The following is a 15,000-nucleotide window of genomic DNA, read 5'->3' on the forward strand; positions in this document are numbered from 1 at the left end:
CATGGGATTTCCCAGGCTAGGGACCCAGTGATGAGCTGTTTCCCAGACCAGACCAGCTGCTCTGCAATGACCCATGTTACCCGGACCAGATTAGCTTCTCAGCATTAAGCACCACTCCCAAGCCCAGACTAGCTGCTCTGCGATGAGCGATGTTTCCCAGGCCAGACCCCTGATCTGCAACTATACACACAGCCTTCATTATCCCCCTTCGGCCCTTCATAGCCTGACACGGCTCTAACCGCACTACTATAGTCAGCACTGCCTTAAAGCAACGCTACACAGTTTTCTCATACCTCAAATAATGTTGTCCATGGTCATATCAATGTGCTGAAGAATGGTAAGCATGACCACTTAAGCTTTCAAATTTCAAAGTCAATCAATTATTCATCAGCAACTACTTCCGCAGTTTAATCCTTATTAATCTTAGATATGGAGGGAAAGGACGTTAAGTGTAAAGATATGATGCATAATGCCATTAAAGATGAAAGGATAAAATAAAAAACTGCCTGCCTCATGCCATTATTTTCACAAAAGACAGTCTCCTTGGCCTTTATCAAACTGACACAAGACCAGCAGCATCAAAGCAGAGAGCAACTTTACCATCACAGCTCACTTAATCAAGAACTAGTGACATTTGCTCTTTCAACTGTACTCTCTCTCCCTCTCTCTCTCTCTCTCTCTCTCTCTCTCTCTCTCTCTCTCTCTCTCTCTCTCTCTCTCTCTCTCTCTCTCTCTCTCTCTCTCTCTCTCTCTCTCTCTCTCTCTCTCGTGGCCTTTTCTGATATCTAGTTTCCTCTTCTCTCTCCTCTCATCTCAACTTTTTTCTCTATTTCTTGCTATCTCATCCTCTGATCTCTTTCTTCCTTCTGTTTTATCGGTCAGTCTTCTCATTTCTTCCATTCACTCTCTCCTCTGATCAGTCTCCTCTCCTCTCATCTCCTCTCATCTCCTCCCCTCTCATCTCCCCCCATCCTACCCGCTCCTCTCCTTTTCACTCTTCCTTTTCTTCCTCCTCTCCACTCATCTCCTCTCCACCACTCTCCACTCCATTCTGATACTTTCTACCCTCCTCTCCTCTCCTTCCTTCCTCTCCCCTCCTCTCCCCTCCCCTCCCCTCCTCTCCTCTCCCCTCCTCTCCACTCCCCTCCACTCTGATACTTTCTCCTCCCCTCCCCTCCCCTCTCCTCTCCTCCCTCCTCTCCTCTCCTCTCCTCTCCTCTCCCCTCCCCTCCTCTCCACTCTCCTCCTCTCCACTCTGATACTTTCTCCTACCCTACCCTCCCCTCCCCTCCCCTCTCCTCTCCTCTCCTCCTCTCCTCCCCTCTCCTCTCCTCTCCTCTCCTCTCCTCTCCACTCTGATACTCTCCCCTACCCTCTCCTCTCCTCTCTGCACTTTGTCTCTCCACATCCTGTCCTCCATCTCTCTGCCTATGCATTTATTCTCTGACCCCTTTTTAATTCACTCTCTCCTCTCCTCTCCTCTCCTCTCTTCTCCACTCCCCATCTTCCTGCTTTCCTGTTCCCCTCTCTCTCTCTCTCTCTCTCTCTCTCTCTCTCTCTCTCTCTCTCTCTCTCTCTCTCTCTCTCTCTCTCTCTCTCTCTCTCTCTCTCTCTCTCTCTCTCTCTCTCTCTCTCTCTCTCACGCGCGAGGGACGCTGACGTGTGTGCATGAGTGAGTATCCAGACCGAGCGTCACTGTGCTCGAGCGAGTGACTATCATGGATGGTTACCCAACGCTGCATTAAAACAGTCCAGCTGACAAGCGCACAGCCCAGCACCGACAGGAGCTGTCAATCATCTCAGCATCTGTTAAGTAACTGTCATATGGCTGTCAGTGCCGTGCCAGGAACACACACAGACGGGCAGGTGCACAAGCATACACTCAGTCTTCATACAGTACAGGCAGGTACACAAACACACGCTCAGTCATCATACTCGTGAAATGTTAGCGTATTATATGACGAATTTTCACAAGGGCTCTTTCCACCACATTGGCATCAGTGTAATGCTCTTACTCTTGTCTTTGGATAGCATCATATGCTCTCCAAATATGCTCTCTCTCTCTCTCGCTCTTGCTCTCTCTCTCTCTCGCATACCTTTGCCACTGTGAAGACGGCATTGCCTGTGTGCTTGCAGCAGAGGACACCTTTGAACGCTGAACACTCATTCAATTCATTCAAAACAGGTATGAATTGCATTCGTTGCTATAGACATTTAAATATAGACACCACTGTTTTCTGACGGATACCGGAAGTTGTGTTGTAAGTTACATGTGTTGTTCATCTGCTTACCTGCGGGGCGGCGATATTGAGGCCGGGATTGGTCAGCTCAAACTTCTCCTGGGACTTCTCTCTGGCCAATCGGGCGGCTTCCCTCATCTCTTTGAACTGTTCTGCAAACTGTGGACAGCAACACAACACAGCAGACTTTACTTAAAGCTATACTGTACCATTTCTGGACATAAGTTCACATTACACCTCTCTTTCAGTTAAATTATTGAGTTTTACTTTTCTTCTGTTCTTTCAGCCGTTCACTTCGTCTGGTGATGCCACCTCTAGTTACAAACTATCAATTATCATTGAATCTTGAACTGAATTGAAGCAAGCTGCTCTTATGGACCCATAAGAGTCAATGAGTTATGGTCGATGGGGGATACAATTTTCACTGCCGTTCAATCATTTAACTCAAAGGGAGGTGCAAAATGAGCTTACTGTATTCCCAGAAATGTTACAGTATCACCTTAACTCTGTTGAGTCACTCACACAGCTTGAAAAATACACCATGATGGCACCACAGACAGGTGCACAGAGCCAAGGCCAATGATGACCGTCTGTGAGATGCCTCTGTGTACTACAAGACAAAACATCAACCAGACCAGTGTTTCTCAAACCTTTTTACATCGAAGACCACTTTGTCCCCCCAAAAATGTTGAGGGACCACCTGTCAGTTGAAGGGTGCTAATTTGACACTAATTTCAATGCAGATCATTTACTCTTTATTCATATTGACAAGCCTGTCTTATTTGGGGTGTAAATGAGACTTCAGCTATGTTTAGCTTTGTAATAATGCTACAAATATAGCCTACTGCTAGCTTGCCTTAGAAAAGTAGAAATACCCTCGCAGACCACCTGAGCTTTGTTGTGGACCACTAGTGGTCCCCGGACCACACTTTGAGAATCACTGAACCAGACTGAATGTCAAGGAATCTGCACAACCTTTGTTCTCTGATGATGTCTGATTCCTTGGGGAAAGGAACTGGTGCAAAATAGGATGGCTCGCCAGGCTGAAGTGAATACAAATCCAATGCAGCACCACATGCCCAGCCAAACATCACAAGGATTTTAAGCACAGAAGTCATCATGTTCATATTGATTTGTAACCCCCCTCCGGATTTGAGTAAACATTCTTATTGATGACAGACTCTTATTCTTTCGTTTTTATAGTCATGTCACAGCATGGTTTTGGGAGACTTGCCTACAATGGCTTAGCTTGAGCACCCACTTGTGATCAATATGCTTTGCACAATTACAAACACAGACAAAACTCCACTTGTGTTCATTGTTCAGATTCTTAGCGCCATTGCCAGAAACAGAAAGAGAAATGGTGGTGTATTGGATTTGAAATCTTTGTGAAGAACAATTCCTTTTCATACAGCTTCAATATTTGTGTGTGGTGTTTCATCTGTGAGAATTCATTGAACAATGTGGCTGTGTTCAAACCAAGGAATCATTTTGTGTGTATGCACAGGAGTCTACGTGCTGTGTGTGTGTGTGTGTGTGTGTGTGTGTGTGTGTGTGTGTGTGTGTGTGTGTGTGTGTGTGAGAGAGAGTGTGTTGTGTGTGTGTGATCACCTGCTGTAGTTGCTGTTCTGTCCCGAATCCCAGGCCGTAGACAGTGTTAGCCCGGCTGTCGGCCCACTGGCCAAACTTCTGAGACGTCTTGGTGAACGTCATGTTGGGGGTGATGGTGCTGTTGATGATGGCCTGAGGACGCGCACACGCACACGCACACACAGTACAGTTAAGTACAATATAACATTACAGTAAAACATGACATACTATAGGCTACAGTATTCTGCAAATTTACTAATAGCAAAGAATACTATTGGAGAGTAAACACATGTTTGCTTTGTTTTAGACAGTATTCAAAAGTGCTTTATAATATACTACTGTGGACTAATGGAAGGTATTCAGTGAGTGTGTTACCAAAAAGAGAAATGGGAATGCCTCACTTGGGGCATTTATCCGAGTCTAGTAAAAATGGTGCTGATCAAAAGAACTTGGGCGTTCAAACAGCCATGAAAAGATAAAAAACAAAACTTTGAGACACTCTTTACTAAAGCTAAAAAGCATTTATTCAACCCTGGCTACACAGTAACATATTCAGTGTGTAGTTTGGAAGTATTCAGCATGCATTTTGGAAGTATTCCGTGTGCATTTTGTAAAACAGAAATAATAAATGAAGAAATATCAGCAATTCATGGATCAGATAATGTGTCCATGGACAAATCCTACAGCCTGCTGTGCTGTGTGTTTTCATGAATACAGCTACTCGTCTACTGTAGTCTAGGCTTGAAAGCACAGCAGGAGAACAAGCTTCACACAGCTTCAGACACTTCCAATCAAACGGTGAGAAAAAGCTTCAGACAGCTGCAATCAAACAGTGGTGCGTTAACTGCCTGGAGATTTATAGTAGTCAATTCCCACGGGCCTTTTGTGAAAGCAGTTTCCACGGCAGCGGAGTTGGAGGAGGCAAGCGGCAGCACTTCAAAACTAGCGACCATCAGGGATGGGCCAAATGAATTCATTAGTTACAATCTGGTTCAAATGACAGCCAGGTGATTGAATGATCACCTGCTAGAGTTGGAGAGGCAAAACATTTGGAATATTTGGCACTGGGTTGTAAGCTAATGAATCCATTTTTTCCACCACTGGCTTCTTTCTTGGCAGTCATGGGTGAGCGGTTAGGGCGTCAGACTTGCATCCCAGAGGTTGCCGGTTCGACTCCCGACCCGCCAGCTTGGTGGGGGGAGTAATCAACCAGTGCTCTCCCCCATCCTCCTCCATGACTGAGGTACCCTGAGCATGGTACCGTCCCACCACACTGCTCCCCATGGGGCGCCACTGAGGGCTGCCCCCTTGCACGGGTGAGGCATAAATGCAATTTCGTTGTGTGCAGTGTGCAGTGTTCACTTATGTGCTGTGGAGTGCTGTGTCACAATGACAATGGGAGTTGGAGTTTCCCAATGGGCTTTCATCTGGTTCAAATGACAGCCAGGTGATTGAATGATCACCTGCTAGAGTTGGAGAGGCAAAACATTTGGAATAGTTGGCACTGGATTGTAAGCTACTGAATCCATTTTCCCCATCACTGGTTTCTATTCATACACATGCAGGAGTGCTGCTTCCAAGAGAATGGACTCAGAGTTGGACATTTATTAATTGCGAAGGAAGAGCTGAGAGACCAGCCTACATCAAATTGTGTGGTCTGACCACAAGACAGGGCAAGCTAAAGTCCTTTGGGCTGAGCCCCAGCTCTCAGCTGCCATCTTTAAAGGTGTACTATGTCATATTTATAGTTGCTTATTTCCATTCACAAATGCTACCTTTTTCATGAATACCTACCACCACCATCACATTTTTAGTATTCATTATAACTTGGAAAATTGTTCTTTTCATGCATGAAAAGAGGAATCTCCGCCATTTTGAATGTCCAGAAATAGACGGCTGCAAAACTTACTGTACTTTGGTGCATAGTCGTAATATTAGTTAATCACTTTGTAAATATCCATGAAAAGATCAAATTTGGCAATAGGCAGTACAGTTTCAATGACCAGTATAGTTGCAATACCTCTTCTGGCCACCATCCGACACAGTGAACCTTTAAAGGGGCTTCATGTTATATTTGTGTCAATTTGAAGCGTAATGTACACAAAAAACTATACATAGAAACGGAGTATGAAGAAATACCGTAATCCTATCAGCATATCATCACCAAGGTACAATACGAATGTATAGCATTGCAGAGATCTCCTTCAAAATTTAGAGTGCAGGGGGTGCTGTGGCGTACCACGTAGAGCACCCATACCATGTAGGTACATGGAGACAGAGGGTTGAGTCCTGTGTCCTGAGGTCAAAACATGTAGCTACACTGCACTACACTGAACTGAACTTATCTCCTCTTAATGCAAAAGCCCTCAGGCAACAGAATAGTTTATGTGACTGTGTGTGTGTGTGTGTGTGTGTGTGTGTGTGTGTGTGTGTGTGTGTGTGTGTGTGTGTGTGTGTGTGTGTGTGTGTGTGTGTGTGTGTGTGTGTGTGTGTGTGTGTGTGTGTGTGTGTGTGTGTGTTGGATCAAAGGAATAAGATGGTCCAGTGTGACTGTAACAGCAAGCTATTTCCATTCCATCCTCAGACATCCAATTGTTGTGGGCAGAGTGGAAGTGCTGATTCTACCATTCTGTCTCATTAACAGCACAAGGTTGTACAGGAAGAGAAAAAAATATTCATATAACAGTACTCTCTGAGTGTTTGTGTGTGTGTGTGTGTGTGTGTGTGTGTGTGTGTGTGTGTGTGTGTGTGTGTGTGTGTGTGTGTGTGTGTGTGTGTGCGTGTGTGTGTGTGTGTGCGTGCGTGTGTGCGTGCGTGCGTGCGTGCGTGAGTGCGTGTGTGCGTGTGTGTATGTGTGTGTGTGAGAGAGAGAGAGAGAGAGAGAGAGAGAGGTGCATCTGTACGAGAGAGAAAATGCATGTGTGGCTGGGCACCTGCTGAATGTGTATGAATGTGTATGTGTGATTCTATATGTGTTCCTCACTTGGTTGTGTGTTAATGTATTTGTGTGCGTGTGTTTGTGTTTATGTGTCTCACCTTGGTTCCCCCGACACTGACGATGTGGTAGACAGTGCGGTGTGTGTGTGTGTGTGTGTGTGTGTGTGTGTGTGTGTGTGTGTGTGTGTGTGTGTGTGTGTGTGTGTGTGTGTGTGTGTGTGTGTGTGTGTGTGTGTGTGTCTCACCTTGGTTCCCCCAACGCTGCTGATCCTGTAGACAGTGAGGATAGTGTGTGCGTGTGTGTGTGTGTGTGTGTGTGTGTGTGTGTGTGTGTGTGTGTGTGTGTGTGTGTGTGTGTGTGTGTGTGTGTGTGTGTGAAAGACCTCACCTTGGTTCCCCCGACGCTGATGATGCGGTAGACGGTGCGGTTGGCGTCGTAGAAGAAGGAGACGGTGACGGCATGCTTGCTGGCCGGGATCCAGTTCCGCTTGGTGACCGGGTCGATCTGGAAGACGTGCGCCTTGGCACTGAACAGCGGCTGCTCTCTGGGGAGGACAACAAGACACACACATTAACACACACGTCTGAATGAACACACACACACACACATGTGTGTGCTCATACACACACATGTACACGCACACACATACGCACACACAGACACACATACAGTGTAACACACACATCTTTATGTGTTGGCACACACACACACATTAACAGGCATCTGTATGCTCATAATGATATGCAGCACATGCATGCACACACATACTGTACACACACACACACAGACACAGGCAAACACACACACAAACAAACACACACGCACACACACACACACACACGCACACGCACACGCACACACACACACACACACACTTTACAGATCTACACTAATATAAAAAGGAAAGTTGAATGTTTAGACATGGAAACTGCTGTAAACATACCCCACACACACACACACACACACACACACACACACACACACACACACACACACACACACACACACACACACACACACACACACACACACACACACACACACACACACACACACACACACACACACACTAAAGTGTAACACACATGTCTGTATGTGCTCACAAACACACACATTAACACACATCTGTATGTGCTCACAGCCCACACAATAACACACATCTGTATGTGTGTCACACACAGACACACAGACACAGACACAGACACACACACAGACACACACACACACACACACAGTTCTTTTGACTCTGACATCTGTTGCCCCCTTGTGCTTTTCCTGATCAAATGAGGAACGATGCTGCTGCTGTTGCGGCTGCTGCTGCTGTGGGCCGTATGCTAATCCCCCAACACCACTGTCTGCATCTCCTTAAAGCTCATCACGGCCAGTCAAAATCAATTACAGCCCCCAAGACACGCTTTGAAAACGTCCGCTTTTCTTGCTCTTTTTCTTTCTCCTCTCTCTGTCTCCCCGTCTCTCTGTCTCTATATCTCTCTGTGTCTCTGTGTCTCTCTCGTTTTCTGTTCTCTCTCCCTCTCCCTATCGCTCTCTCTATCTCTCTCTCTTTCTCCCTCTATCTTATTCTCTCTCTCTTTCTCTCACTTCTCTGTCTTTCTTCTTTCTTTCACCTCTTCTTCTTCTCTCTCTCCCTCTCTCTGCCCTCTGATCCCTCGTTATTTTTAATGACTTCCCGACCAGCTTCGTTAAGCACTACATCGATTTGTGGCCCCAAACCCCCGGCACACAGGCACACACACGCGCACACACACACACACACACACACACACGCACACACACACACACACACACACACACCCCAAACGGCTGCTATAGCGTCAGACAGAGCCTCCGTCGGACAGGCCCGATCAGCCAGATAGAAGATAGCAGACTGTTGTGCAGACCTGACCTTGCCTCCCGGTGACCTCAATCTGCTGCCACTGCAGCGCACACATTTGCACACCTGTGGTCAGCGAAAATGAGCACGGGTAGGATCTAGGATTGCAGGGTTTGTCTGAGGCAGCATTAAGCGGAATTGCAGATACTGTTGCTGCTGATGCATGTGGTGTTGTTTCTAGGCGAATAGGAATCCCTATCCCTCGGAGACAGACACCCCATGTCTGGCTCAGTTTTTTATGCGAAGTAATGGTAACTACAATACGACAATAATAATAATAATCATAATAATGATAATCACCATCATCATCATTATCATCAGCATCGGCATCAGCATCATCACCATCATCACCCTCCTCCTCATAATCAGCACCTTCATCATCATCATCCCGCTCATCCTCCTCCTCCTCATCATCATTATTATCGTCATCAACACTGTGCTGACCAAGCCCTGGCTGATTGTGAATCCCCATTGCAGGAATTGTAACTCAACGCTGAGTCATCAAGCTTCATGGTGTACTCTGGGGGATAATCGTGTGGAACAGATTTGTTCTGAATATGGGGGAGATAGGTTTGTGAGGGGAACGGATCAGTTTTGAATAGGTGAAAGCTACCTGGCTGTAGCCTCTTACTGCAGATGGGCCCGTCGACTGGCCTATTCACTCTGCTGAAAACACTCAACTACATCACAACAACATTGCTACGACAATTCAAGGGAGTCTTAGGTAACCAAGTAGGACTTGGTTATCTAAGACTTGGACTAGGACTATCATTGGGTTAACTATGGGGGAGATTAGGTTAAACTGTCGGGCTCCTCTTTAAAAATGGGGGAGGTTGATGAGGTTTTGAATATGAGGAAAATAAAGTAAAGCCACGTTGCTCCTTTTCATGCCTTATGCACAGAGCCTTACTACTGCAAAATTGTAATGACCAAGTCGTTATCTGTTACTTAAGGTTCTTGATAATGACATTGCAATGTTCTTATGATGTAATTGAGTCTTTTCAGCAATGAGTGAAAGGGTCACCTACAGGCCAATCTGCACAAAGAGGCTACATATGGGAGAGATAGCCAGGCAAAGCTTCGTTGCTTCTCTGTAAACATGGGGGAAGTAGCCAGGTTAAGCTTCATTGCTCTTCTTTAACTATGGGGGCGATAGCCAGGTAAGGCCACGTTGCTTCTGTCCTCTTGGCTTTGAGGATGTTCTGATTAATGTGATGAATAGGAGCTGCTGTGTTGGCCTGGCCTCAGCCCCGGTAATGGAGTGGAGGCAGTATGAGTTTTGACAGGCCGGCTGAGAGCTTGCTAAAGATTACAAGGGAAGCCATCCATCCTCTTATCCCATCTGCCTCTCGCTTCCATTCCCTCTCAACACCGTACACACCACACCAATATCCTCCTTCCTATTATCCTTCCTTCCCACCCCAAAAGACAAAGACATCCCCACGCCCACCCCGCTAGCATTCACTCTGAAAGGTGCAATGTGTAATATTTTCAGTGGTTTATTTCCAGAATGTTTCCCATTCACAAATGTTACGTTTTCACAAATACATATCACCACCATCAACTTCTAAGTAGTCATGATGACTGGAGAAATTGGACTTTTCACACATGAAAAGGTGGATCTTCTCCATGTCGGCCATTTTGAATGTCCAGAAATAGACATTTTTAGCTGCAAAACTTTGGTCACCGTCTTACTATTAGTTTATTGCTTATTAAATATTCACGAAAAAGATCAAATTTGGCAAGAGGCAGCACAATTTCAATGAGCAAAATTGTTACAATACTGTATGTACTCTGTCACCATTCTACACAGTGCGCATATAACACCGCACAACACACTCTCCACACCAATACCCCACCCATAACCACCCCAAACCAAATACATCCCCACCCTCACCCCATCCCAATAGTATTCACTCTCAACACCCCACACCACACCAATATCCTCCCTTCATCCCCATCCCAAAGACATCCCCACCCCCACTCCGCTAGCATTCTTGCTTAACACCTCACACCTCAAACACTCTAGCAGCATCTCGCAGCGCTCACATGTGCTTTGAACACCACACACACAACAACCTCCTCTTCAAGATCATATCCCCATAACACACCCCTCCAGCCCAAAAGCATCGCCACCCTGTCCCAATATGATTCACTCTGAACACTGCACACCACACCCCTCTAACATCCCAACATCCACTTCAATAGCAAAAACCACCCCCATCCCATCCCACCAATTCCTCTGTGTATCAGTAGCAGGTGGTGGGAAGAAGAAGGCTTCAACTGTGTTACATTTAGCAAATGTTTTTGTCCAAAGCGAATTACGAAATACAACATACAATACGTAAGTTACATAGAAACATATTATGTGTATACAAATGTGTGGAGAAATTCCAAGTCCACAGGCATATCAAGGTTGATACTGCATGGTTTCAGATGAGTAGTAACTAAAAGCCCTGATTAAGGTGACATATCCCATTCATAGACGCTGCCTCTGTGTCATCACTCTTGACAGACAGTCGGCAGATGAGGGGCATTAGATATTCATGACATCAGATGTGAATGAGATGAGATATGTATTATCAGATGTGAATGAGATATTTATTATCAGTCTGCTGGTGAGAGGCTCCATCTGACTCTGGGTCTCGTCTGTGAGAGTGTCATGGCATGGGCTTCCTGAGAAGACAACGGCAAATCAGTTCAGGATATTACAGTCAATCTTTTTATCTGTCAATGTAGGCTAAATGCTTTCCATTGTGGAACGGATACCGTAATAGTCATCCATTACAGTAATTCCATTCCCTTGTCAACGAATCAAGATTCTAGAGGCACATGCGTCTGACCTGGGGCATTATAACAGAACCCTGCCAAAGATGTGTCACACACAGCCTCTTTCTCTGCCTTGCAAGTAAAAACAAACAAAGAAGTCTGATTCCACCAGGATTGTTCTGCTCCCACTTGTTTCCCCTTAACATTTCGGTTGAAAACCCTTCTTCAGACGTCCTGGTTGGGGCAGACTTTCCATTTTTTATTTGGTTGTCCTGCTCATAGGTCAGACGTTTTGGGTGTGTGGACTTTAACCTACTCCATCTGCCTTTGCAAGTGCCACAGTTTAGGGGCCCCTCTGGTTACTTAGCCTAGGACCAGCTCTGTACCTCACACTCAAACCTGTAACCATCTCATCACACCACTGGCAACACCAACTAACACATCTCTCAAGTCTTTCATTGTGGTTTATCAAGTTACCACGTGTTTCAGCCATTTTTATCATTTGACGTGTACTGTAGGCTAAGCTCAGTCAACCGTTTGACACAGTTTTCTGTGTGCGTGAAGAGAAGCATACAGCACGGCTTTCAGGCTAAGGTCCAGGGTGGGGGAGCTGGAATATGCTAAATATAACAGCCAGGAGAAAATCAAACCTGCTCATTTACTGCTGCGCCAAGCGTGTAGTTATGGAAATTAGTTATTATTTGCAGTTTTGCGGTAAATATACCACAAATATGTACACACACACACACACACACACACACACACGGTGGCAAGTAAATATGGCACAAACACACAACCACTTGACACAAACCTACCTCACACGCATGGTCACACACACACACACACACACACACACACACAAACACACACACACACTGATACAAACACAAACAAGTTGGCAAATAAATATGGCAGAAATCCACACACACTTGATACCAAACTTATATTATGGGCACAGGCGTGCAACACACACAGGGAAACCCACACACGCATGCGTGCATGCACTACACACACAGCAAGTGGTGAGTGGTGAGAGTGGGGCTGAGGGCAGAGCTGAAGCTTTTTTTCAGCAGTGGTCTGGAACATTCCATGGAGGCTGGCAGTGCCAGGGCCCTACAGGGAGACTTACTGTATCAGGCCACTGAACACAACACTGAGCACACACACACGCGCATGCACAGGCACACACACACGCACGCACGCACGCACGCACGCACGCACGCACGCACGCACGCACGCACGCACGCACAGACAACTGGACATTTGTGCAGCACATTCACAGATGTACAAGTACAGGCTACAGCTACATCTACAGTAGAGTGCCCATCTTGAAACGCCTCAGGCACAATCTCAGCGTGCTCACTCACGCAAGACATCCCCCCAGCAGCATCTCTATGCCTTACACACATACAGTACATTACATACCGTGCATCCTATATGTACTATACTACAGTATGCATCTGAAATGCCATCTCAGTAGAGCAGTATACTGTATTGTATGAGCAGTTCTACACTACACTACTGCTTTTAGTACAGTAAGCCATATGAGAGCTACTACTGTTTTATTTACTAGAAACTGTAACAGTAAGCCATATGAGAGCCCCGTTTACCGGTGCATTTAAAGTGCAGTCACCCAGTACTTACGGTATATGCCTCTGAAATGGGGCTGCACGATTATGGAAAATATCATAATCACGATTATGTGGGTCAAAATCGTTATCACGATTATTAATCACCATCATAGAATTTTTTTTGCAGATTATTTTTAAAATTATAACAAGATGAAATATAACCAAGAATGAATTATGTACGGGATGATCAAAATAAAATGAATTGTAATAATTGTGTAAAGGCATGAAACTTCTGATTTCTCAGATTTCTGGCCAGAAACACCAGCCTGTCAGTATGTTCTGGCTTCAAGGACGTAGGTCACTATTGCCACGATTAAATCCCGATTGAAATCACAACTTCGATTTCACGATTTTATCACGATTTTTGATTATTTTCGATTAATTGTGCAGCCCTACTCTGAAATGTCCTCTCAGTGGGGGCAGGGTACTGTACAACACAGTACAGTCAGAGCACAGTATGTGCAGTCACCCACCCTCTTTACTTGACGTAATCTATAAACCTTTTGAGACCTTCATAAATGTTGTTTGTTAATTAGAGAGCTGTGTGTAGTGGATAGCTTCAAAGAAAACCGTGTCAAGGCTGAGAACTCGTACCTAGTTTTGATTATCTCATAGGGAGTTAGGGTAGAAAAATGTAGACAATTGTGTGATTGTTAGGGTTTAGGGCAGGGGTGAGCAAACTCAGGCCCGGGTTCACATTCGGCCCGCTGAGCTAAACTTCAGGGTTAATGTTAGAGTGTTTTAGGGTTTGTGATTGTGCAGTGCTCCAAACTGAGAAAAAATACTTTGAAATAATTCTGCTGTCCAGCCGAGTAGTTTTGAGCAATTATTGACATGTGGCTGTTTTCTTACTTTGTAGTACCACAATATTTGCAGATGAATCATCTTATTAATCTTTATATTTTGGATATATGTCATTAAAATCATAATAACTCATTTTAAACAACAACACAGTTACTGTCTTTCTGGGCAGTACAGTCCTCTGACTACGGGCTGAGTGAAATCAGTCGACATGATGTGAAGTGACCTATATACTGTACAAGCATCATATACAAGATTCATGCATGCTGAAGACCACTTCTAGCTCTTATTCTTACATCTCCTCAGTCTCCTATTGCAGTAAAGATTTCACTCAGTCAGCACGGTTACGTTACCAGTTTATTCTGATGCACATATGAGGCTTTGGGGTGTGTGCTCTTCACCAGACACTGGTCCAATATTTACCATCTCTCTCACACACACACACACACACACACACACACACACACACACACACAACCACACACACACACACACACACACACACACACACACACACACACACACACACGCGCGCACGCACACATGCGTGCACACAAGCACATGCGCGCGCGCACACACACACACAAATGAAAGCAATTTTCTGCATCGGAACTAACACACCCATCACACCCACACAAATTTGCACACACACACACACACACACACACACACACACACACACACACACACACACACACACACACACACACACACACACACACACACACACACACACACACCACACCTCAGGGGGCTCATGACACAAGAGTGTGAAGTGTAAAGCATGTTGGTATGAGTGTACGACAGCATGTTTGTATGAGTGGCATTTCCTGCATGCATATTTGACCTTCGAAGAAGCATCATCTGGAAAGACTGGTAGACAGACAGATAGACTAACACACAGACAGATACAGAGTGAAAGATAGACAGACAGACAGACAGAAAGACAGACAGACAGACAGACAGACAGACAGAAAGACAGACAGGAAGACAGGGACAAACACACAGATATGTAGGCAGGAAGGCAAGGACAGAAAGACACAGACAGACACACCGACATGTAGGCAGGCAGTCAGACAGGCAAGCAGAAATAGTACATACATGCAGAAACATGCAGGCAGATAGGGACAGACACATTTT

General features: G+C 45.4%; 1 protein-coding gene across 1 annotated transcript in view; it reads right to left on the minus strand.

Moving 5' to 3' along the window:
- The window catches only part of LOC134451446 (homer protein homolog 3-like), a 92,044-nt gene that overhangs the window by 55,894 nt on the left and 21,150 nt on the right, over window positions 1-15,000 (minus strand). The window contains exons 3-5 of the mRNA XM_063201916.1: window positions 7,156-7,312; window positions 3,852-3,983; window positions 2,292-2,399 (exon numbers count right to left, since the gene is read on the minus strand). Coding sequence (XP_063057986.1) covers window positions 2,292-2,399; window positions 3,852-3,983; window positions 7,156-7,312 — 397 coding nt within the window. The remainder of the gene's footprint in view (window positions 1-2,291; window positions 2,400-3,851; window positions 3,984-7,155; window positions 7,313-15,000) is intronic.

The sequence above is a fragment of the Engraulis encrasicolus genome, chromosome 6 (assembly GCF_034702125.1).
Source record: "Engraulis encrasicolus isolate BLACKSEA-1 chromosome 6, IST_EnEncr_1.0, whole genome shotgun sequence".
Lineage (NCBI taxonomy): Eukaryota > Metazoa > Chordata > Actinopteri > Clupeiformes > Engraulidae > Engraulis > Engraulis encrasicolus.